We start from the raw sequence: 23,385 nt of genomic DNA, 5'->3' as shown, positions 1-23,385 counted from the left end.
TGGAACGGGACTGGAGATTTTGTCCGAAATAGGCGAAATCCGTTATAAAAAATCCGATATATGCAATGAATTTTTATTGGAAATGCATTACAGAAAAATCGGTTCTTTTTTATCTGTCCGTTGTGAGCGAATTTCCGATATATCCGAGTCCGATATATCCGAGGTTTACTGTACCGTATTTTCCGGGCTATAAGTCGCACTTTTTTTCATAGGTTGGCTGTTCCTGCGACTTATACTCCAGAGCGACTTATAAATGAAAAAAACTGTTTATGTTACATAAACACTGGACACCTTTTCTGTTCATGTTTATTTTTTGTGTAACTGAATAAGCATTGTGTTAGCATATCTTACATCTATTCAGCCTGTTCTATATTCTTTTATTATTGTTAGAACTTGCCTTCCAAGAGGACGTAATGTCTGTTTTGGCAGTTAGAAACAGAGTTATGGTAGTAGTTAGTAGTAGTAGTTGTTAACGGTAGTTAAAATAAATAGCCTGTAAAAAATGCGACTTATGTATGTGTTTTTTTTTTACCTAATTATGCATTTTTGGCCTTGTGCGACTTATACTCCGGAGTGACTTATAGTCCAGAAAATACGGTAATATGTTTAATGTGTTTACATATTTGTTTATTATTGTAGTTGTAGTGAAGTGAACTGTATTGCATCACTTAAAATATTATATTATTATTATTTATTATTATTTGGAACCTATTTAAGTTAACCAACTCATGAAGTTCTGTTATTACCCAAAAAAAAGAGCTTGCTTAAGTGGATGTTGATATACACGGTTGGCCGCTTATCACATGTGTTGCAGTATTATTAACATTATTGCTCGTATGTGTTTTTGCAAAAAAAACAAAAAAAAATCAAAATGTCCAACGGTGAGTTTTTGTCCCCCCCCCCTCCCAAACTGCAGGAACTGCGGTAATGTTTTCTGCGCCAGCTGTTGTGACCAGAAGATCCCGGTGCCAAGCCAGCAGTTGTTTGAGCCCAGCCGCGTGTGTAAGACGTGCTACGGCAGCCTCCAGCTCAATGCACCCCCGCTGGAGAAACCCATCACAGCCAGCTCCAACTGAGCCTCGGAGAGAGAGGAGGCGGATGCCAGCAGTACGGAACGCCCAGTCACAGCTGACACAGGCACAATGCTGAAGAATGCCACAGAATGTCCCGTGTGTGTGTGTGTGTGTGTGTTTGTGTGCGTGCATTGCAGAACTGGACTAAAAGGTGTCCTTCCAGTGGCATGTTGCTTTGCACAGTGGGAGGATATAGGAGGAGGGTCCCTCGTCAGGGCCGCACCGATGACATGGTGGTGCTCACGGGCCGTGTGCACTGAGGAGCGAGAATGAACTTCCTGGTCTCGGACCAGGAGGCAGGAGGGCATCTCACTGTGTTACTCAAGTTTCCTCTAAAGGCAGGTTCGATCCACTTTAATCCCAAATTAAGCTCAAACTCCTTCTGTCTCTTCCGGGCTCATTCGTTATGTTCCAAATTGGACTTTTGTTTGATGACCTTCATTGTAATCAAATTAATAGTGCACAATCTTTGTGTTGCACAATCGCATCATACAAGTGCATTGATTATCAATACCTTGGAGTCGGACTCAATACAGTGGATCCCCGCACATTGGCTATTTAGCATTCACTGCACCACAAATTTGCGATAAATGCTTTTTTTTTCGGAGAAAATAATTTCTTTTCACATAGAACACATCCATACTTCACCATACTTGGGTCCATCCATCCATTTTCCTCCGCTTATCCGGGTCCCGGGTCGCGGGGGCAGCAGTCTTAAGTAGGGAAGCCCAGACTTCCCGGTCCCCGGCCACCTCCTCCAGCTCCACCGGGAGGACACCAAGGCGTTCGTTCCCAGGCCAGCTGTGAGACATAATCCCTCCAGCGTGTCCTAGGTCTGCCCCGGGGGCCTTTTCCCGGCCTCACCTCACCAGGGAGGCGTCCCGGAGGCATCCGGACTAGATGCCCGAGCCACCTCAACTGACTCCTCCCAGATGGCTGAGCTCCTCCATACTTGGGTAATAATTAAAAAATATATGTAATAATACAGGTACAGCGTACGTGTACTACTGTTAGAAAGACCACATTTGTACATGTTTGTATCTTCATGCTTCACTGATGATATTTTTTTTAAATTGGAGAGAGCCTTAAAGTCAAGCTCGGACATTTTGGAGTGGGAAGTAGCGCTCTGTGTGTAAAAAAAAACCCCAAAAAAAACGGATATCAGTTCCTTGTGAAAAGCGGGGATCTACTGTTAAGTTGATACCGACACCATATGAGCTCTAATTGATTCCAATTTTTTTTTTTTTTTTTTTGAGTCGTCAGTGAGACGTCCTTGCTGCCAGGCAGCCGTTCAATGACCTCCTTGCACGCACGCGATGGTCATTTTGTAAAATAAAAGAATAAAATAATATATACAGATAAACATCTTATAGCATTTAAGTACAAAATGTTTAAGAACCTGAGAATAGTGGCTCACTTAATTAGTCACCAAAAAGTTAACTTTTTTTTTTTTTGTTGTTGTTGGTCTTACATTGATTGCAGAAATGATCTTATATATATATATATATATATACAGTATATATACTTATAATTTACAGCCTGTTAAGGACACAGGCGTGTGTTTTGTAAATTATAGATACACAGAGCATCCTGTTGGGATGCTGTAGTGTTTTATTCCAACACCCCACCCCCCACCCCCCCCTTTTAAAATACGATTATTTATTTTGTTAAGCAGGAATTTGTTGAATTTTGGGAATTCTGACAATTCAACTGCCACGTGATAATCAGTGTTTTTGATATGCTGCGGCCACTTTGGAGTGACATGCCTATGCACACACACACACACACACACACACACACAGAGAAAACAGTGGTCCGAAAACAAGCACCCCATCCAAACTTTTAATGCCCCCGCACTCCCCTTCTACCATGCACACATTATCCCATTCACCTATAAACACTACCTCTACTCACTACACACACACACACACACACACACAGGCACCGTGTATAGTTGCTTAGAGATTCTCACGTTCAGGAAAACCGCGCCTTTCTCATTCATCTTGACTTCCTGTTTGTGTCAGCAGCGGTGAGCCAAGTTGCTGTTTTGTTCCACACCAGATAGTCAAAAAAAAGCAAAAAAAAAAAAAAAACCTAGTCGATGCTGTCATTACTCGTCTTTGTTTTCCTTTTTCTTGAGACTTCTATTTTGTAAAAAAAAAAAAAAAAAAAAATCGGCGTATGCTCGGGTGTGCCGTGTCTTTGTGTGCAACTTCTCAGTTGAGACACTAAAATATCCGTGGCATCAAAAACTACATCGGACAGTCATCGGACACAGTGTTGCCAGATGCATGACAGTTATCACATTTATATGATAATTTCACTTTCTGTACATAGTCATGGCTAAAAAAAAAAAACGTTGGAACCTCTGTTCTTCTCAGATAATGCACCACCTCTCCTAGAAAAGTTATTCAGTATTCATATGCTCATTTCTTTTATTTGCATTGGAGCAAAACAAAGATGGCAAAGGGGGAAAAAAAGCCATATGTGATCATTCCACATAAACGGACTAGACAAAATGATTTGTACCTAATAGAAATTGTCATTGCTACACTTCTCTGCATGAGAAGTGGTGCATTATCTAACAAAAACATGGGGCGACCATTGTTTGTTGCCATGAATGTGTGTTTGATTAATTCCAAAAACACCCCTAATGTACGTTTAAATGACCCCTTTCATATACGGTAATGTTTTACTGGAGCAGTGTTGGGAGTTTACCGTTACCAACAGTGGAATGTGACACGTTATTATACACTAAGACCAGTTTAAAAATTGTAAGAAAGGCAAAAAAATGTACACTGTTGGATCTTAAGTAGGTGATTATTTTAACTGCTTTTTGGGGAAAGTAACTATATATAATAACTCATTCATTCATTTTCTACCGCTTTTTCCTCACGAGGGTCGCGGGGGTGCTGGAGCCTATCCCAGCTGTCTTCGGGCGAGAGGCGGTGTACACCCTGGACTGGTGGCCAGCCAATCAATCACAGGGCACATATAGACAAACAACCATTCACACTCACATTCATACCTATGGACAATTTGGAGTCGCTAATTAACCTAGCATGTTTTTGGAATGTGGGAGGAAACCGGAGTACCCGGAAAAAATCCCACGCATGCATGTGGAAAACATAAAAACACCACACAGAGATGTCTGAGGGTGGAATTGAACCCGGGTCTCCTAGCTGTGAGGTCTGCGCGCTAACCACTCGACCGCCGTGCAGCCCAAAAATATGGGTTGTTATTGCTTAGTATCACCTGATTCAAACAGCCTTGCGTGTCTCGGCATGTGAGTCTACCCTTCATTGTCTCTGTTCCTTACATGAGGGAGCTCTATGGTCTTGTATTCATCTTTTTTTGGGCCGAGGGTGGACTTGAACCCTGGTCTCCTAGCTGTGAGGTCTGCGCGCTAACCACTCGATCGCCGTGCAGCCCCCAAACATAAAATTGATAATTAAAAATAAAAATAAATGGGGCTGCACAGTGACCGAGTGGTTAGCGGTTAGCAGGTCACACACCTGGGTTTGATTCTCTGCTCGGGGATTTGAATGTCCTGTGCGGTGTGTGGGTTTTCTCTGGGTACTCCGCTTTCAAAAACATGCTAGGTTAATTGGTGACTCCAAAGCTACCTACCATAGGTATGAATGTGAGTGTGAATGGTTGTTTGTCTATATGTGCCCTGTGATTGGCTGGAGACCAGTCCAGGGATGGAGACCAAACCCACGCATGCACGGGGAGAACATGCAAACTCCACACAGAGATGGCCGAGGGTGGAATTGAACCCTGGTCTCCTAGCTGTGAGGTCTGCGCGCTAACCACTCGATCGCCGTGCAGCCCCCAAACATAAAATTGATAATTAAAAATAAAAATAAATGGGGCTGCACAGTGACCGAGTGGTTAGCGGTTAGCAGGTCACACACCTGGGTTTGATTCTCTGCTCCGGGGATTTGAATGTCCTGTGCGGTGTGTGGGTTTTCTCTGGGTACTCCGCTTTCAAAAACATGCTAGGTTAATTAGCGACTCCGAATTGTCCGTGGGTATGAATGTGAGTGTGAATGGTTGTTTGTCTATATGTGCCCTGTGATTGGCTGGAGACCAAACCCACGCATGCAAACATGCAAACTCCACACAGAGATGGCCGAGGGTGGAATTGAACCCGGGTCTCCTAGCTGTGAGGTCTGCGTGCTAACCACTCGACTACCGTGCCGCCCTATAATAACTCAATATATACTAAATTGATTCTGGTATGATAAATTAGTCATTTTCCTTCTGGCAACACTGGTGGAACATCTCTTAAGTCCGCTTAACTTACATGAAATGATACACTACAGCACATAAGACCAAAGCTGAAGTTGTCCCTTTCTCAGCATCTTCCGTTTGTCGTTATGCGCTTGGTGTGTGTGTATGTGTGTGTGAGTGAGTGAGCACGTGTGTGTGTGTACATGAGAATGTCAATCAAACATCACAACTGTGTGTGTGTGTGTGTTCCGGTAGAGACGAGTGCCAAGCTGTTTTATTTCAGGTCTCTCACTCGTGCTTTTTCCTCCTGTCTGATAAGCACTTTTGAACCCTCTCCTGTCTTTACAGAGGAATGTGTTTAGCTGTACATAGCCATTTCCTGTTACGACAAAAGTGCTCCTTGGTCATTCGGAATATTTTCTTTAATGGATTTACTTTATTGTAGAGTTTAAAAAAGGAGAAATAAACTAGAGGAAGCAGCTGTGTAGTCATGGTGGTTGTTTGTCATTCTATTATGAAGAGATTCCTAACACTTGGGGGCTAGTTTGTAAAAAATATATATGTGTAATGGTAATGGTTTTATTTCATTTGAACATGCATCAGATTACAATTGAATGCATCCCATAATAAGTTCCCAGTTCCACATGTCCAAAAGGAGCAGGAAGAAGCAAAGCTTATTAAATCCTACCCCTCCATCTGGTACTTTTACAATCGGTAACTGTTACATTTGTTCACTTCCTGCTTTCCTAATATAATTATTTTTATTTTTTACATTAAAAAAAACAGTTTTAATTTTTATTTATTTATTGTCACATACCAAAGTATGAGGTTTACTTTTACAATCAGTAACTGTTACATTTGTTCACTTCCTGCTTTCCTAATATAATTTTTTATTTTTATTTTTTACTTGAAAAAAAAGTTTTAATTTTTTTATTTAATTTTTTAATTTTTTTTAGGAAGAAGCAAAGCTTATTAAATCCTACCCTTCCATCTGGTACTTTTACAATCAGTACCTGTTACATTTGTTCACTTCCTGCTTTCCTAATATAATTTTTTATTTTTATTTTTTACTTGAAAAAAAAAGTTTTAATTTTTTAATTTAATTTTTTTTAGGAAGAAGCAAAGCTTATTAAATCCTACCCCTCCATCTGGTACTTTTATAATCAGTAACTGGTATATTTGTTCACTTCCTGCTTTCCTTTATAAGTCCTATAAGTTTTTTTATTTATTTATTTTTTTTAATTGTTAATTTTAAATTTTTTAATTTTTTGTCACGTACCGAAGTACAAGATATGAGCATCCAATGCCATAATGTGTACCATAGTGCGTGTCAATATAGTGATATATATAGCACATCATGACTGGTTCAAGACTCTTCATCCTTGTATTTAGCAAACATCAACTGCTTGTATTGTTTCTTGAATTGGCTCATCGTTGTGCATTGTTTGATTCCCTTACTCAATCCATTCCATAGTTTGATTCCACATACTGAAATGCTATGACTTTTTAACGTATAGTCCTAGCATAGAAGTGTTTCAAATGTACTTCTTCCCTGAGATCATATTTCTCCTCTCTTGTAGAGAAGTATTGGATGACATTTTTAGCTAATTGGTTATTTTTTAGCCTTATGCATTATTTTAGCTGTTTGAACTATGAACTATATCAGCAAGTTGAAGTATTTGTGATTTTAGAAATAAGGAGTTAGTATGTTCTCTGTAGGCGGCATTATGAATTATCCTTACTGGCCTTTTTTGCAGTACATTTAGCGAGTGAAGATTGCTTTTATAGTTATTAGCTTATATTTCCACACAATAAGTAAGATATGGTAGAACCAGAGAGCAATAAAGAAATAAATTTTGCTTTGTAATGTAAAAAAAAAAAAAAATTGTCAATATAACCATAGAAAAGTCAAAGCCTTCTATTGAGTAGATATCTAAAAATGAAAAACATTGTTTTGACATTACCTTTTATTGAATGCAAACTTCAGTGACAGAAAATAACAACCAAGAGAAAGAATCAAGATCCAGAAGCGCTGCTGTAAATAGGTCATGCTCGCTGATGTGACCAATGGAAGGCGGTCTTACCGGCTCGAAAGAAACAACACTAGAAAATTGACCTTTTTTGACATCTACTAGACTTGATCTCACGGCACAGATAACACCAGACACTGTGAACCAGAAGAAGCGGCAGCAGCAGCAGCGGCGGCAGCAGCAGTGGACTAATATAAGAGCAAGCTGAGGCTGCACTCACTCTAGAAACAACACAAGGCAACATTGTTAGAAGTCTTCTACAAAGATGACAGCTGTCAATCAAAGCATATGGAAAATGACTCTATAGAAAGAAGAAAAAAAAAAAAAGACTGCTCGTGTGACAAGAACAAGTTTGTACATCTTGTTCGAATCCAGTTTCATGTGCAAAGTGTCGCCTCCGTCGTAAAATGCAAATACGTCATCGTCTCCTTGCAACGCGCTTTAGAAACCCTAAAAAAAATAGACATGGCTTTACTGGCCGACTATTCCCTTTTATAAAAACCCTTGACTGCATTATATACATTTACTCTGCTCTATTATAAGATTCTCATTTCCCCCCAAAAGCACGTGTCAGGTTTGTTTGGTCGAATGAGGACGTTGGACTGTTTCGGGCAAGGTTTGGCCGACAGTCAGGCAAGCGTTAAGTCACTACTGGCCTTTTCTAAGAGGAGCAACCACGACCTCTCACACTGATGACTGATCCCACACCTGCAAGACAACAAGAGGGGCAAAAAACATTGACGTTACATTCAAGTGAAGGAGGAAAAACAGACTAGTTTTATGTTTGCTTCATTAGCTCACCTTCAACATTAGTTACTTTGCCTCCTTCTTTTACAGTATGTTGACAATTATTTGAAATATACTGAAATTATTTCCATTTCCATCGTTTCCTATGATTGACTTGATCAGTATCTGCCATAGATGAATCAAACTCATATTTAATGTCTCAGAACCCTACCGTGTTCTCCAGGAAACTCAAGTATTGTTTTATTCATTCATTCATTCATTCATTTTCTACCGCTTTTTCAAAAATGCATAATTAGGTCGAAAAAAACATACATAAGTCGCTCCGGAGTATAAGTCGCACAAGGCCAAAAATGAATAATTAAGTAGAAAAAAACATACATAAGTCGCACAAGGCCAAAAATGCATAATTAGGTAGAAAAAAACATACATAAGTTGCTCCGGAGTATAGTAAGTCGCACAAGGCCAAAAATGCTTAATTAGGTAGAAAAAAACATACATAAGTCACTCCGCAGTATAAGTCGCACAAGGTAAAAAATGCATAATTAGGTCGAAAAAAACATACATAAGTCGCTCTGGAGTATAGTAAGTCGCACAAAGCCAAAAATGCATAATTAGGTAGAAAAAAACACAAGTCGCACAGGGCCAAAAATGCATAATTAGGTAAAAAAAACATACATAAGTCGCTCTGGAGTATAAGTTGCACAAGGCCAAAAATGCATAATTAGGTTAAAAAAACATACATAAGTCGCTCCAGAGTATAAGTCGCACAAGGCCAAAAATGCATAATTAGGTAGAAAAAAACATACATAAGTTGCTCCGGAGTATAGTAAGTCGCACAAGGCCAAAAATGCTTAATTAGGTAGAAAAAAAACATACATAAGTCACTCCGCAGTATAAGTCGCACAAGGTCAAAAATGCATAATTAGGTCGAAAAAAACATACATAAGTCGCTCTGGAGTATAGTAAGTCGCACAAAGCCAAACATGCATAATTAGGTAGAAAAAAACACAAGTCGCACAGGGCCAAAAATGCATAATTAGGTAGAAAAAACATATATAAGTCGCTCTGGAGTATAAGTTGCACAAGGCCAAAAATGCATAATTAGGTTAAAAAAACATACATAAGTCCCTCCAGAGTATAAGTCGCACAAGGTCAAAAATGCATAATTAGGTAGAAAAAAACATACATAAGTCGCACAAGGCCAAAAATGCATAATTAGGTAGAAAAAACATACATAAGTCGCTCTGGAGTATAAGTTGCACAAGGCCAAAAATGCATTATTAGGTAGAAAAAAACATACATACGTAAGTCACTCCGGAGTATAAGTCGCACAAGGCCAAAAATGCATAATTAGGTCGAAAAAAACATACATAAGTCGCTCCGGAGTATAAGTCGCACAAGGCCAAAAATGCATAATTAGGTCGAAAAAAACATACATAAGTCACTCCGGAGTGTAAGTCGCACAAGGCCAAAAATGCATAATTACGTAGAAAAAAACATACATAAGTCGCTCTGGAGTATATTAAGACATGTTGACTGTACATACCTTGTTTACGGGTGCCAGCTGTGTCCGCACAGAACCAGCATGGAGTCGATTACTGTCCCCGAACCTTCCAGGAGATCTCTCCCTGCGGCTGTCCAGCACCCTGCCTGGCGACTTCTCCCGGTCCAAGGGTCGGGCCGGAGACTTGTCCCGTCTGAACTCGGTCCGTCCCTCCCGGTAGCGGTGAGGGGTGCTGGGCTCTCTATGCAGACCGTCATGGCTGCCCGGCCCGGACGACAAGCGTTTTGTGATGTGTTCTGTGTACGTGGGAGGGCCTCGCTTGGTGGGACTCCTGGAGGAGCACAACAGGAGGTGACATTTCATTTAGTCTCCAATTTGGAGAGGATTTAACCAAAAAGGCCTTAATCTCTGTGACTGTCCATAAAATGGTTTCATTGTGTAAGTTTTGCCTTTGAGCAGCAGATGGCGCTGTTGTACTGTTGAGGTTTGAAATGTCTTTCATGTCAAATTCTCTACACGTAGTGAATATGAAGTCTCTGCAAGTAGGGAGGAGCAAACCCTCTGTTGGAGCCGGTCCTCTGCAGCTCTCCCGACTCCCTGATCAGACTTCCCTTACAGCAGATGACCCGCAGTTTGTTCTGGTAGGAGGAGGCCAGGTAAATAGCCCCGGAGGAGATGGCTGGGCCCAGGTAGCGGGGACTGGGGATGTCCAGGTGGGCCAACACAGAAGGACTGGATAGGAAGAACGTGTGTGAAACATCAGCTCCAAGTCGGCGGTGCCCGTAATGTAGCAATATTGGCAAAATACAAGGAATGAGTTATTAATGAGAATGTTAGTAACATTAGTGATAATTGATTACCACCCATTCTGTTGTCAGGGTCCGCCTCTCATCTGAGCAGGGTTCGTCAGTTCATGGTCAAGGACGATGGGACACAGACCAGTCAGACCAGGTAAGACAACTGTAGTCTGAGAACTTGGTGCATTTATCCTCCATACAGGAATTGAACAGGCAATGGAGTGGGACCCCTGCCCACCAATCAAATCCATCTAAATTCAAGGTGGCTGTTTATTTATTAGAGACGCTAAAAGGTTGAATGCTTTAGAAAAGGACAGCATTGGCTGTAGGGGAACGTTGGTGTCATGGACCTTCTCCTCTGTTCAGAGATGGCTTCTCAACCTTAACGCAATTGTGTCTACTCTGACTGGTGTGAGTCCCACCTAGTCTTTGAGCATAAAGTGATGAAGGCTGCTCCGATGACATGAAATGGTAACGACAACCTGAACAGTCCAGGGGTGATCCATTCAATCCCCTGAGAATAAAATGACCTGGATGAAGGAGAATATTGACAGGCATAAAGTCACAATTGTTTTGGTTAAGCTGATAACCACTTACTGTATTTTCTGGACTATAAGTCACTCCGGAGTATAAGTCGCACAAGGCCAAAAATGCATAATTAGGTAGAAAAAAACATACATAAGTCGCTCCGGAGTATAGTAAGTCGCACAAGGCCAAAAATGCATAATTAGGTCGAAAAAAAAACATACATAAGTCGCTCCGGAGTTGATAAGTCGCACAAGGCCAAAAATGCATAATAAGGTAGAAAAAAAAAACATACATAAGTCACTCCGGAGTATAAGTCGCACAAGGCCAAACATGCATAAGTAAGTAGAAAAAAACATACATAAGTCGCTCCGAAGTATAAGTCGCACAAGGCCAAAAATGCATAATAACGTAGAAAAAAAACATACATAAGTCACTCCGGAGTATAAGTTGCACAAGGTCAAAAATGCATAATTAGGTAGAAAAAAACATACATAAGTCGCTTGGGAGTATAAGTCACACAAGGCCAAAAATGCATAATTAGGTCGAAAAAAACATATATAAGTCGTTCGGAGTATAAGTCGCACAAGGCAAAAAATGTATAATTAGGTAGAAAAAAAACATACATAAGTCACTCGGGAGTATAAGTCACACAAGGCCAAAAATGCATAATTAGGTCGAAAAAAACATACATAAGTCGCACAAGGCCAAAAATGAATAATTAGGTAGAAAAAAACATACATAAGTCGCTCCGGAGTTAATAAGTCGCACAAGGCCAAAAATGCATAATAAGGTAGAAAAAAAAACATACATAAGTCGCACTGAAGTATAAGTCGCACAAGGCCAAAAATGCATAATTAGGTAGAAAAAAAACATACATAAGTCGCTCCAGAGTATAAATCGCACAAGGCCAAACATGCATAATTAGTTAGAAAAAACATACATAAGTCGCATAAGGCCAAAAATGCATAATTAGGTTTAAAAAACATACATAAGTCGCTCTGAAGTATAAGTCGCATAAGGCCAAAAATGCATAATTAGGTAGAAAAAAATATACATAAGTCGCTCTGGAGTATATGTCGCACAAGGCCAAAAATGCATAATTAGGTCAAAAAAAAAACATACATAAGTCGCTCCGGAGTATAAGTCGCACAAGGCCAAAAATGCATAATTAGGTCGAAAAAAACATACATAAGTCGCTCCGGAGTATAGTAAGTCGCACAAGGACAAAAATGCATAATTAGGTAGAAAAAACATACATAAGTCGCATAAGGCCAAAAATGCATAATTAGGTTAAAAAAACATACATAAGTCGCTCTGGAGTATAAGTCGCACAAGGCCAAAAATGCATAATTAGGTAGAAAAAGCATACATAAGTCGCTCCGGAGTATAATGAAAAATGAAAAGGTGTCCAGTGTTTATGTAACATAAAAGGTTTTTTCATTTATTAGTCGCTCTGGAGTATAAGTCGCAGGAACAGCCAACCTATGAAAAAAAGTGCGACTTATAGCCCGGAAAATATGGAATATATTGACCTACATTGGACTCTTTAACATTTTTAAATATACAAAATGTATGAAAGTGGCCCCCGCATTCTTGAATTTTTAACAATTTTGGACACCCCCGTTCTAAGTGTTATTAAATAGGATTCATTATGGACTGTCACTCACCCCAAAGCCGCGTGTCCCTGAACCTCAATGACATCCAGTGAGTTGAAATAGGTGACAAACAGGTAGGGTTCTCTGTAGGCTGCACCACAGAAAAAAAACAGTAAGATGGAAGAATGTGATGCTGCTGCCCTGCAACATTCGACAGTCTATTATTTACCAAAGGACAACGGCAGTTGACTCCACTTGATGTCCTCGGTGCGACTCCTCCGTCCGTACGTGTCCACAAACACTCCAAACTCTGGAAGACGACAACAAGCAGCAGTGAGGAGAAAGTCCGATTTGTGTTGTCTTGTTAGTTGAATACTTTTAATGGGGGCACATTTTACTCCAACCACTCACTGAAAATCTCAAGTATTTAAGTCATCAAACTCAGCCAAGTCATTTCTGTGAATGTCCAAGTCTTTAGTGATATTGGCAAGTCGAGTCCAATGTTAAAATTGTTAAAACGAGTCTAATCACATGGGAAAATTATCCCCTTGTGTAGATGATTTAGACCAGGGGGTCTCAAACTCAATTTACTTGGGGGCCACTGGAGCTAGAGTCTGGGCGAGACTGGGCCGCATCAGGTTTTCCAAAAAAAAAACAAAAAAAAAAACGCATTTATTAAAAACAGAAAAATGAATAAACTTTGCTTTGGTTTCGATTTTCTACAATAAAAGCTCTGATAAAACATTCCACTGTTCTCAAATATCTTAATTTTTATTTTTCTACACAAAATAAGATGAAAAATAAATAAATCAAAAATAAAGAAAATTAATCATTCAGTAATAAATAAATATAATAATAATAATAATAAAATGGCAAATAATAAAAACTTAAGAAACCACATATAGTTGGTGGGTAGACAAATTATTTTTTTCAGATTAAAATGAACAAAGCATTATTAGAGCCCTGTAGACATGACAAAACACGACTATAGTCACATTTATACTCTTTTTATTTACAACATATTGCGCAACTGCAGGGTCTTGAGACACATGCTAACTCGCAAACTAGAGAGCTAGCGACCTAAACGGTAGCCTTCAAGTTATTGCCTTTAAACTTAAATAGCCAAAAACTTACCACTTCCACACGAATAGGGAGGATAACTATTAACAGTTATTTAACCTTTAACATGAACATTAATCAAACGTAATAATTTTTTCTGGGTACATGATACCATACAGCATCCATATCAAACTTGCGCGGGCCGCACTAACATCAAGGCGGGGGCCTCAAACTAGTGTCCTCGTTATTTACAACATATTGCGCAACTGCAGGGTCTTGAGACACATGCTAACTCGCAAACTAGAGAGCTAGCGACCTAAACGGTAGCCTTCAAGTTATTTCCTTCCAACTTAAATAGCCAAAAACTTACCACTTCCACACGGATAGGGAGGATAACTATTAACAGTTATTTAACCTTTAACATGAACATTAATCAAACGTAATAATTCTTTCTGGGTACATGATACCATACAGCATCCATATCAAACTAGTGTCCTGCGGGCCACATTTGGCTCGCGGGCCGCATGTTTGAGACCCCTGATTTAGACATTGATACTGCATATATGACTATTTGGTGTACGGTGGAACCCATTTAACCCAACATGAGCAGTTTTGCCAAGCGTTGTGTTGTTTGTGTGCACCCACCATGAAAACAAAGCAGGTACTCGTCTTTGTGCATACTGCTGGCCACCTGCATGATGGCGATGGGGAAGGTGTGAGACGAGGCGGCAAACACCGCCGAAGCCAACGACATGTCGTTTTTGTCCAAGAACTCTGCAGTTGAGAAAAACCATCCACATTGACGTTCCATATGCTGTCCAGATAGTCCAAAGTACAAAGCAGGTAAGATGGACCTCACCTTCAAGTACAAACTGCTTCATCTCGATCTCGTAGAACTTGTTGGTGCCGATGATGATGCTGTAGCTGGTCAGGTGGATGCAGCTGCATGGCTCCAGAGTTTCAATCTCCTGGGAATTGAATATGATGACAAATTTAGATTCCACCATTGTACATGATGAGATGTGTAGTTCTCCACCAAAACACATGCAAAGTACTGCAAATTCATGGATATTTGGTAAAAAATGTGGTCATATTTTACAGATATAGCCATCATGTACTGCTGTGCAACCGGGATAGACTCCAGCATGTAGTAGAGTTACTGAATGTTAGCATGGTGGAGATGCTGGAGCCTATCCCGGCTGCCAATCACAGGGCAAATATAGACAAACAACCATTCACACTCACATTCATACATATGGACAATTCATTCATTCATTTTCTACCGCTTATCCTCACAAGGGTGCTGGAGCCTATCCTAGCTGTCTTCGGGCGAGCCAGCCAATCACAGGGCACATATAGACAAACAACCATTCACACTCACATTCATACCTACGGACAATTTCATTCATTCATTTTCTACCGCTAATCCTCACGAGGGTGCTGGAGCCTATCCCAGCTGTCTTCAGGCGAGCCAGCCAATCACAGGGCAAATATAGACAAACAACCATTCACACTCACATTCATACCTATGGACAATTTAATTCATTCATTTTCTACCGTTTATCCTCACGAGGGTGCTGGAGCCTATCCCAGCTGTCTTCGGGCTAGGCAGCCAATCACAGGGCACATATAGACAACCAACCATTCACACTCACATTCACACCTACGGACAATTTCATTCATTCATTTTCTACCGCTTATCCTCACGAGGGTGCTGGAGCCTATCCCAGCTGTCTTCAGGCGAGCCAGCCAATCACAGGGCAAATATAGACAAACAACCATTCACACTCACACTCACATTCATACCTATGGACAATTTCATTCATTCATTTTCTACCGCTTGTTCTCACGAGGGTGCTGGAGCCTATCCCAGCTGTCTTCGGGCTAGCCAGCCAATCACAGGGCACATATACACAAACAACCATTCACACTCACATTCATACATATGGACAATTCATTCATTCATTTTCTACCGCTTATCCTCACAAGGGTGCTGGAGCCTATCCTAGCTGTCTTCGGGCGAGCCAGCCAATCACAGGGCACATATAGACAAACAGCGATTCACACTCACATTCATACCTATGGACAATTTCATTCATTCATTTTCTACCGCTTATCTTTACAAGGGTGCTGGAGCCTATCCCAGCTGTCTTCAGGCGAGCCGGGCAATCACAGGGCAAATATAGACAAACAACCATTCACACTCACATTCATACGTATGGACAATTTCATTCATTAATTTTCTACCGCTTATCCTCACAAGGGTGCTGGAGCCTATCCTAGCTGTCTTCTGTCGAGCCAGCCAATCACAGGGCACATATAGACAAACAACCATTCACACTCACATTCATACCCATGGACAATTTCATTCATTCATTTTCTACTGCTTATCTTCACAAGGGTGCTGGAGCCTATCCCAGCTGTCTTCCGTCGAGCCAGCCAATCACAGGGCACATATAGACAACCAACCATTCACACTCACATTCATACCTATAGACAATTTCATTCATTCATTTTCTACCGCTTGTCCTCACGAGGGTGCTGGAGCCTATCCCAGCTGTCTTCAGGCGAGCCAGGCAATCACAGGGCACATATAGACAAACAACTATTCACACTCACATTCATATCTATAGACAATTTCATGCATTCATTTTCTACCACTTGTCCTCACGAGGGTGCTGGAGCCTATCACAGCTGTCTTCGGGCTAGCCAGCCAATCACAGGGCACATATAGACAACCAACCATTCACACTCACATTCATACCTATGGACAATTTACGGAGTTATTCCAACAAGTGAAAGAAAAAGTCCAGGAAGTTGGTATCACGTGATGTTGGTGTTTACGTTTTACTGGGCATGCCCTATTGACTATTCTGGTTGATTATAGCGGCGCATGTAGACACGCCATTGGAATATTCCTTTCCATGTATACCATTGTTTTCGGAAAAGTCATTCGGAAAGAGAAAAACCTCTCATGTAAACGTGGCTATTGACAATATTCTACTTACTTACACTTTTACCGTATTTTCCCCCGATTGTATGATGTTGCTTATGAATGTATTATGCAAAATAACATCTTCAGGGTGCACAGTTGGCAGAGGAAGTAATTGGATCACATCACCTTGCGAATGCAGTATTTGCTGAGATTGTCGTTGTAGCGTAAAATGGTGATCTTGTTTGGCATTGCAGCGCATATACAGGACCCGTTGTCTATCTGCGCAGACATAAAACATAAAGTCATCTACGTCGTATGGTCACGTGTACTCATCTCAAGAAAAAACGTACTCTCCCGGCGGCAAACAAATGGCATCCTTTCACCGTCTCAAAGATGTACGGTGCCAGCTCGGACTGAGTGGGAAGGTGGCATTGGGCCAAAGACTGCTTGACTCTCTTGATCTCCACCAGGCACAAGGCCCTCTCGTCCCCTGCAACACACCCGCAGATGTAAAACCAACTGATTTGCAAGGTTTATAGCGATTCTAAACATAGAAGCTTCACGTTCCTACCGACAATCATTAGCAATTTCTCCAGTTCCTTGATGATGTGGATCTGAAACACCGATCCCAATCCGGAAATATGAGTCAGGGAGTTCTTGATCACATTCAGGGCGTACAATCCTTCTTCCGAGCCCACCAGAACTATCTGTAACCACAGCCGGGATCATGACATTATGGATTGTGTCATCCACCGGGTTCCCAAATAACGGTACCTGATCCGTAAGTGGGAGAGTGCAGTTGATATCAAGCCGGTCGTCTCCTTCCAGTTTCAGTAAAGAATTTCCCAGGAGTTTCTGAAAGGAGTTTCCAAATAAGTTCAAGACCATGAAGCTTAAATCAGTCAGTTTAAGGTTAGGAACTTGCGACAAAGCGTTAGGGTTAGGGGTGTCCAAAGTGTGACTCCAGGGAATGTAGGCCACACAATCAGGAGATCGGGAAGACCTGGTTTTGGATTCTCCGCTTTGCCCCTAACCTTGGACCCCCATACATTTATCTCCAGAGGAGATAGAACCATTTTTCTTTTGGTACAACCGCAGATCATATTTACTTCGATACTCACCGCATCAGACTCGGCCTTCTCTCGAGAGGCTCGTCCACCGCCCACGACAGATTCCATGACAGCCACCCATCGCTGCTTGTCCGGGAAACTGGGAGCCATGAAGTAAATGGACTGTCCAGGCCAGCATGGGGCATGACAACGGGACTCTAGCTTGAGAACATACGGAACATCTGACACAGGAGGATCGCATTCATATTAGTAAACCGTTTATTAATATGACTTTTTACGTTGTGTCCCGACGTACCCGACTTGGCCGTGTTGGGTAGTTCAGTGGCCCCCACCGCTCCGTGAACCTCAACCTCTCCTTCAGAAAGACACAGGTCGAACTCCTCCAGTGGCTTCACTGCATCTAAGTGAAGAAAAACGCCAGCAGAATGAAATAAAAAGTCATTGATCATTTCAGAAGGTCAATTCAGGTGCAAAACTTTATGTAACCTTCTCTGGGTTCGATTTCATAGACGGACACTTTAGTCCCATCAAGGACCACATATTTACGTTCCCAGCCTTGTCCGCGCTTTCCGTTCCTAAAAATGCATTTGAGCACAGAGCAGCCATGTTAAAAACAGAGCACTGATTTTTCCTGATACAGTTTCTAGATGACTGGTACTGACGGACTGACTACCTTAAGACTGCGTCACCAGGTAGCATTTTCAACATAATTATTACCGTTTTTTTTTAATATATGATGATTGCTCACCTGGGCTGCTTCATCCAACCCTCCAGGTGCATGTGACCACTGGCTTCTTTCAGCGGTTGGCCTGAAGAACCGCTTTTGTCCCGACACGAGCCTTCAGATAGATGCAGAGAGCAGTCACTCGACATTCCGCATGTGGCCGGAAGGCAGGGGGAGCATTTTGGATGGCACAGAGCGTGACATTCTGAGGGAGAGATGGAGGAACAAAATATCAGGTGAGTATGGCAATTAGCGTTCTATTGATTTTTTTTTTTTTTTTTTAGATGCCCACGTTTCGATTGGGTCATGTGCAACCTCAACCGGAAGTTGTGATGTCACAAGTAGTTGTAGTCCTTCCTTCCTTCCTTCCTTCCTTCCTTCCCTCCATCCTTCCTTCCTTCCTTCCTTCCATTCATCCATCCTTCCTTCCTTCCCTCCATCCTTCCTTCCTTCCCTCCATCCATCCTTCCTTCCTTCCTTCCATCCATTCATCCATCCTTCCTTCCTTCCTTCCTTCCTTCCTTCCTTCCTTCCTTCCTTCCTTCCTTCCTTCCATCCGTCCATCCATCCATCCTTCCTTCCTTCTTTCCTTCCTTGCTTCCTTCTATCCATCCATCCATCATGCTTCCTTCCTTCCTTCCATCCATCCATCCATCCATCCATCCTTCCTTCCTTCCATCCTTCCTTCCTTCCTTCCTTCTTTCCTTCCTTCCTTCCTTCCTTCCTTCCTTCCATCCATCCATCCAACCTTCCTTCCATCCATTCTTCCTTCTTTCCTTTCTTTGCTTCCTTCCTTCCATCCTTCCTTCCTTCCTTCCATCCATCCATCCACCCACCCACCCACCCACCCACCCGTCCGTCCTTCCTTCCTTCCTTCCATCCATCCATCCTTTCTTCCTTCCTTCCTTCCTTCCTTCCTTCCTTCCTTCCTTCCTTCCTTCCTTCCTTCCTTCCTTCCTTCCTTCCTTCCTTCCTTCCTTCCTTCCTTCCTTCCTTCCTTCCATCCTTCCTTCTTTCCTTCCTTCTTTCCTTCCTTGCTTCCTTCCTTCCTTCCGTCCGTCCGCCCGCCCTTCCTTCCTTCCTTCCGTCCTTCCATCCATCCATCCATCCATCCATCCTTCCTTCCTTCCTTCCTTCCTTCCTTCCTTCCTTCCTTCCTTCCTTCCTTCCTTCCTTCCTTCCTTGACTCTGAATTTATTTAGTTTTAAGTTTAACAGGACAGATTTCTGTTTCGTTTTTCCATCCAAATGTGTATATTTTAATAATGACCTGTTTGCCAGGGGGCCCTTGGGATTGTCTAGTGGTGCCTCTGACCAATAATTCATTATTATAATTAAATACATAGAAAAATGTACAGTTAATCCATGGGATTGGTGTCGGTATCAGCCGATCTCACTCATGGATCGGTATTAGCACCATAAACCCGGATCGGAGCATCCCTATTTATGTTTACGAACAGGACACAGCATTTAACTACTTTAAGAAACGTATTGGGCCAACCTCAGCCTCAAAGATGAAGACACTCACCGAGACAGGTGGCGGCTTGGCGACCAAAGTGCACGGTATCCAAGCACACCGTACACTTGGCCGCTCGCATGTTGAGTCCCACTGTGAAGCGGTGGGGGGTGTGGTGGTGAACCCGCTCTCTCTCCCTCTGACTGTCTTTCATACGCCGGCTATACTCTGAATAGTCGGGGAACACAATGAGGGCAGGATGCTTCGTTATGTCTTCGTTATAACCCTTGCTGCTTCATGCTATACCAGCCATGAAACCAGGGGGGGGGGAAATAAGTGGTTTCAAAAAGATGTTTGGCATAAAAAAAAAAGCGGGAAAAAGTGATAATACTTGAAAGGAATATTGATCCGTTTACATGTGGCCACTCACGGATGCATTTAAAGGTATTATCCAGTCAATGTTCATTATCGTTATGTCTCCACTCACTAACTATCATAAATAACTAGTGATGGTGTGAATGCTGAAGAGCTGAAGCCCAACTGAAAAAAATGCACAAAAAATGTAGAAGTACGGGAAAAGGAATTTGGAATGCAAATGTTATGTCTTGGGGCGGCACGGTGGTCTAGGGGTTAGCGCGCAGACCTCACAGCTAGGAGACCAGGGTTCAATCCCACCCTCGGCTATCTCTGTGTGGAGTTTGCATGTTCTCCCGGTGCATGTGTGGGTTTTCTCCGGGTACTCCGGTTTCCTCCCACATTCCAAAAACATGCTAGGTTAATTAGCGACTCCAAATTGTCCATAGGTATGAATGTGAGTGTGAATGGTTGTTTGTCTATATGTGCCCTGTGATTGGCTGGCGACCAGTCTAGGGTGTACCCCGCCTTACGCCCGAAGACAGCTGGGATAGGCTAGATAAGATAGGTAAGCGGTAGAAAATGAATGAATGTTATGTCTTTTTCTTGGACAACCGGGAATGTTTATAATGTTGTTTAATGTAATGTATCTGTACTATACGTCCTGGGTGCGCTAGATGTTGGAATACTTCCAATCTGTAGTGCAGAATTCCCAAGATCAAAGTGAATTTGTATTCTAACAAATTTGGAACGTGACCCTTTTCTGGGTGAGAACCAAGGACTCAGACTTGGAGGTGCTGATTACTGGGAATGTTTTGAATGTCAGAAATAGACAGGATGAGCGCTGGATGCTTTCATGTTGGAATGGATAGTTGGAGTGGCAGCGGTTCTCAAAATCAATGGGAATTTGTGACATGAAAAAACGGAAATTTCGGGGAATATTTGGAATTTTGGGAATGTGTTTCATTGTTATTACGAGTGGATATTTTGGCATTGGAATGGTTGAAAAGGTTCAAAAATTATTTCTGTTATTGGAAATGTGGAATTCAGAGAAAAGTGGTAATTTGGGCATGTGGAAAATTGCGAGCCTGAATGTTTTGATGCGGGAATAGTTTGAAAATGTTAAGAAATATGGGAACATGCCATTCATTCCACTGGGATTATGTTGGAGTGGTTGGAATAGCGCACGGTGGACAAGTGGTTAGCATGCAGGACACACAGCTGGATGACCCGAGTTCAACTCCACCCGAGTGGAGTTTGCGTGTTCTCCCTGTGCATGCGTGGGTTTTCTCCGGGTACTCCGGTTTCCTCCCACATTCCAAAAACATGCTAGGTTAATTAGCCACTCCAAATTGTCCATAGGTATGAATGTGAGTGTGAATGGTTGTTTGTCTATATGTGCCCTGTGATTGGCTGGCCACCAGTCCAGGGTGTACCCCGCCTCTCGCCTGAAGACAGCTGGGATAGGCTCCAGCACCCCTGCAACCCTCGTGAGGATAAGCGGTAAAAATTAATGAATGAATGGTTGGAATAGCGATTAGCATATTGGCCACACAGTCAGGAGATCGGGAAGACCTGGGTTCGATTCCCTGTATGGACATCTCTGTGTGGAGTTTGCATGTTCTCCCCGTGTTTCCTCCCACATTCCAATTGTGACTCCAAATTGTCCATAGGTATGAATGTGAGTGTGAATGGTTGTTTGTCTATATGTGCCCTGTGATTGGCTGGCCACCAGTCCAGGGTGTACCCCGCCTCTCGCCTGAAGACAGCTGGGATAGGCTCCAGCACCTCTGCGACCCTTGTGAGGATAAGCGGTAAAAATGAATGAATGGTTGGAATAGCGATTAGCATGTTGGCCACACGGTCAGGAGATCGGGAAGATCTGGGTTCGATTCCCTGTATGGACATCTTTGTGTGGAGTTTGCATGTGTTTCCTCCCACATTCCAATTGTGACCCCAAATTGTCCATAGGTATGAATGTGAGTGTGAATGGTTGTTTGTCTATATGTGCCCTGTGATTGGCTGGCCACCAGTCCAATTAAGCCCAAACCATCCAATGCGACCTGGTGTGAGGAAAAATGGTATAAAAGCTCTTCAGCAGTCCCACAATGAATATCACTACTCTTGAATGCCTTCAATGTCCCATAACATTCCATAACAGCCATATTATTCCTAAATAAATCAACTTTAATTTGATTCTAAAGGATAAGAAGTGACTGAATAATACATTTAGTTTTGGATTTATTATATGATATAAAGTTTTCTTCATTTCAATGTGGAATATCGTACCATGTAAAGCTCAAGTCAGACTGGCTAAGCTTTAGCAACCAAGATAAATAAAAAGCTTCAGATTTCCAAAGTGGTGCACTGCAACGCTGAAAATATGCTTTGGACCTAGCATAACATTTTATGAGCGTGCACAACTTTTAAAATCTGGCCTTTTTGAGGAGGAATGGATGAGGCGAAAGGAGACGAGAGACCAAAACTTACTTTCAAAAGTCACCCTCCTTCTCTCTGAAAGGAGTGCGAAAGAAAAAGGAAAATAAGAGAACTTCCTTTTTTGTGTGCGAGATGATATTTGCGTTGATAAATGTGCTTCAGGGCCGGGATGTTTAGATCATGGCGTTCTGCTCTAGTATTTGGCGTCTTCAATGAAGACGTGGTCGTTTATCGTCTTCTCACTCACCCTCGGGTGTCGCGGCTTCCTTCCTTCGCCCCGAGTTGGACGGCGCCAGGTTGGTCGGAACCTGCTGGTGCTCAGGAGACTTCACCATGGCGGACATCAAAAGCTGTTGTCGTGCTGTCGCTGGAGCCGTGGAGTTGTTGTGATCTTTGTACTGGAGCGCTGGGGATGGAAATGAACCATAATACTGATTAGAGACCTGGACTTGGCTGGTACTGTAGATTTGACGGTTACGTTCCAAGACTATTCCAACAATCAGTTGACAGTTGACAGCTCGATGACAACCCGAGAGCCTTCAACTATGAAAATAATGGTAATGGTAATGGTAATGGTAATGGTAATGGTAATGGTTTTATTTCATTTGAACATGCATCAGATTACAATTGAGTACATCCCATAATCAGTTCCCAGTTCCACATGTCCAAAAGGAGTAGGAAGAAGCAAAGCTTATTAAATCCTACCCCTCCATCTGGTACTTTTACAATCAGTAACTGTTACATTTGTTCACTTCCTGCTTTCCTAATATAATTTTTTTTCTTAAATTTTTTTTTTACATTTTTATTTATTTATTGTCACATACCAAAGTACTAGGTTT

General features: G+C 42.0%; 2 protein-coding genes across 11 annotated transcripts in view; one reads left to right on the top strand and one right to left on the bottom strand.

Annotated features, from left to right (window-relative positions):
• Positions 1-5,790, top strand: part of mtmr3 (myotubularin related protein 3) — a 36,641-nt gene extending 30,851 nt beyond the window's left edge. For both annotated transcript variants that reach the window (XM_058069874.1, XM_058069873.1), the window contains one exon: positions 917-5,790. In XM_058069874.1, coding sequence (XP_057925857.1) covers positions 917-1,076 — 160 coding nt within the window. In that variant the 3' untranslated portion in view covers positions 1,077-5,790. The remainder of the gene's footprint in view (positions 1-916) is intronic.
• The window catches only part of LOC131127713 (citron Rho-interacting kinase), a 65,642-nt gene continuing 47,250 nt past the window's right edge, over positions 4,994-23,385 (bottom strand). For 3 of the 9 annotated variants that reach the window (XM_058069866.1, XM_058069864.1, XM_058069868.1), the window contains 18 exons: positions 22,794-22,952; positions 22,598-22,621; positions 19,826-19,981; positions 18,323-18,503; positions 18,061-18,149; positions 17,870-17,974; positions 17,626-17,795; positions 17,279-17,359; positions 17,076-17,211; positions 16,855-16,994; positions 16,691-16,783; positions 14,429-14,537; positions 14,215-14,343; positions 12,740-12,820; positions 12,583-12,661; positions 10,149-10,322; positions 9,633-9,921; positions 4,994-8,047 (listed from right to left, as the gene is read on the bottom strand). In XM_058069866.1, coding sequence (XP_057925849.1) covers positions 8,024-8,047; positions 9,633-9,921; positions 10,149-10,322; positions 12,583-12,661; positions 12,740-12,820; positions 14,215-14,343; positions 14,429-14,537; positions 16,691-16,783; positions 16,855-16,994; positions 17,076-17,211; positions 17,279-17,359; positions 17,626-17,795; positions 17,870-17,974; positions 18,061-18,149; positions 18,323-18,503; positions 19,826-19,981; positions 22,598-22,621; positions 22,794-22,952 — 2,219 coding nt within the window. In that variant the 3' untranslated portion in view covers positions 4,994-8,023. Of the gene's footprint in view, positions 8,048-9,632; positions 10,323-12,582; positions 12,662-12,739; positions 12,821-14,214; positions 14,344-14,428; positions 14,538-16,690; positions 16,784-16,854; positions 16,995-17,075; positions 17,212-17,278; positions 17,360-17,625; positions 17,796-17,869; positions 17,975-18,060; positions 18,150-18,322; positions 18,504-19,825; positions 19,982-22,597; positions 22,622-22,793; positions 22,953-23,385 lie in introns of those variants that run through there. The other 6 variants (XM_058069872.1, XM_058069867.1, XM_058069869.1 and 3 more) reach the window with 5 other exon arrangements.

This window comes from Doryrhamphus excisus, chromosome 4 (assembly GCF_030265055.1).
Source record: "Doryrhamphus excisus isolate RoL2022-K1 chromosome 4, RoL_Dexc_1.0, whole genome shotgun sequence".
NCBI lineage: Eukaryota > Metazoa > Chordata > Actinopteri > Syngnathiformes > Syngnathidae > Doryrhamphus > Doryrhamphus excisus.
Note: the sequence above shows the minus strand (reverse complement) of the source record. Positions and strands in the feature narration are given on the sequence as shown.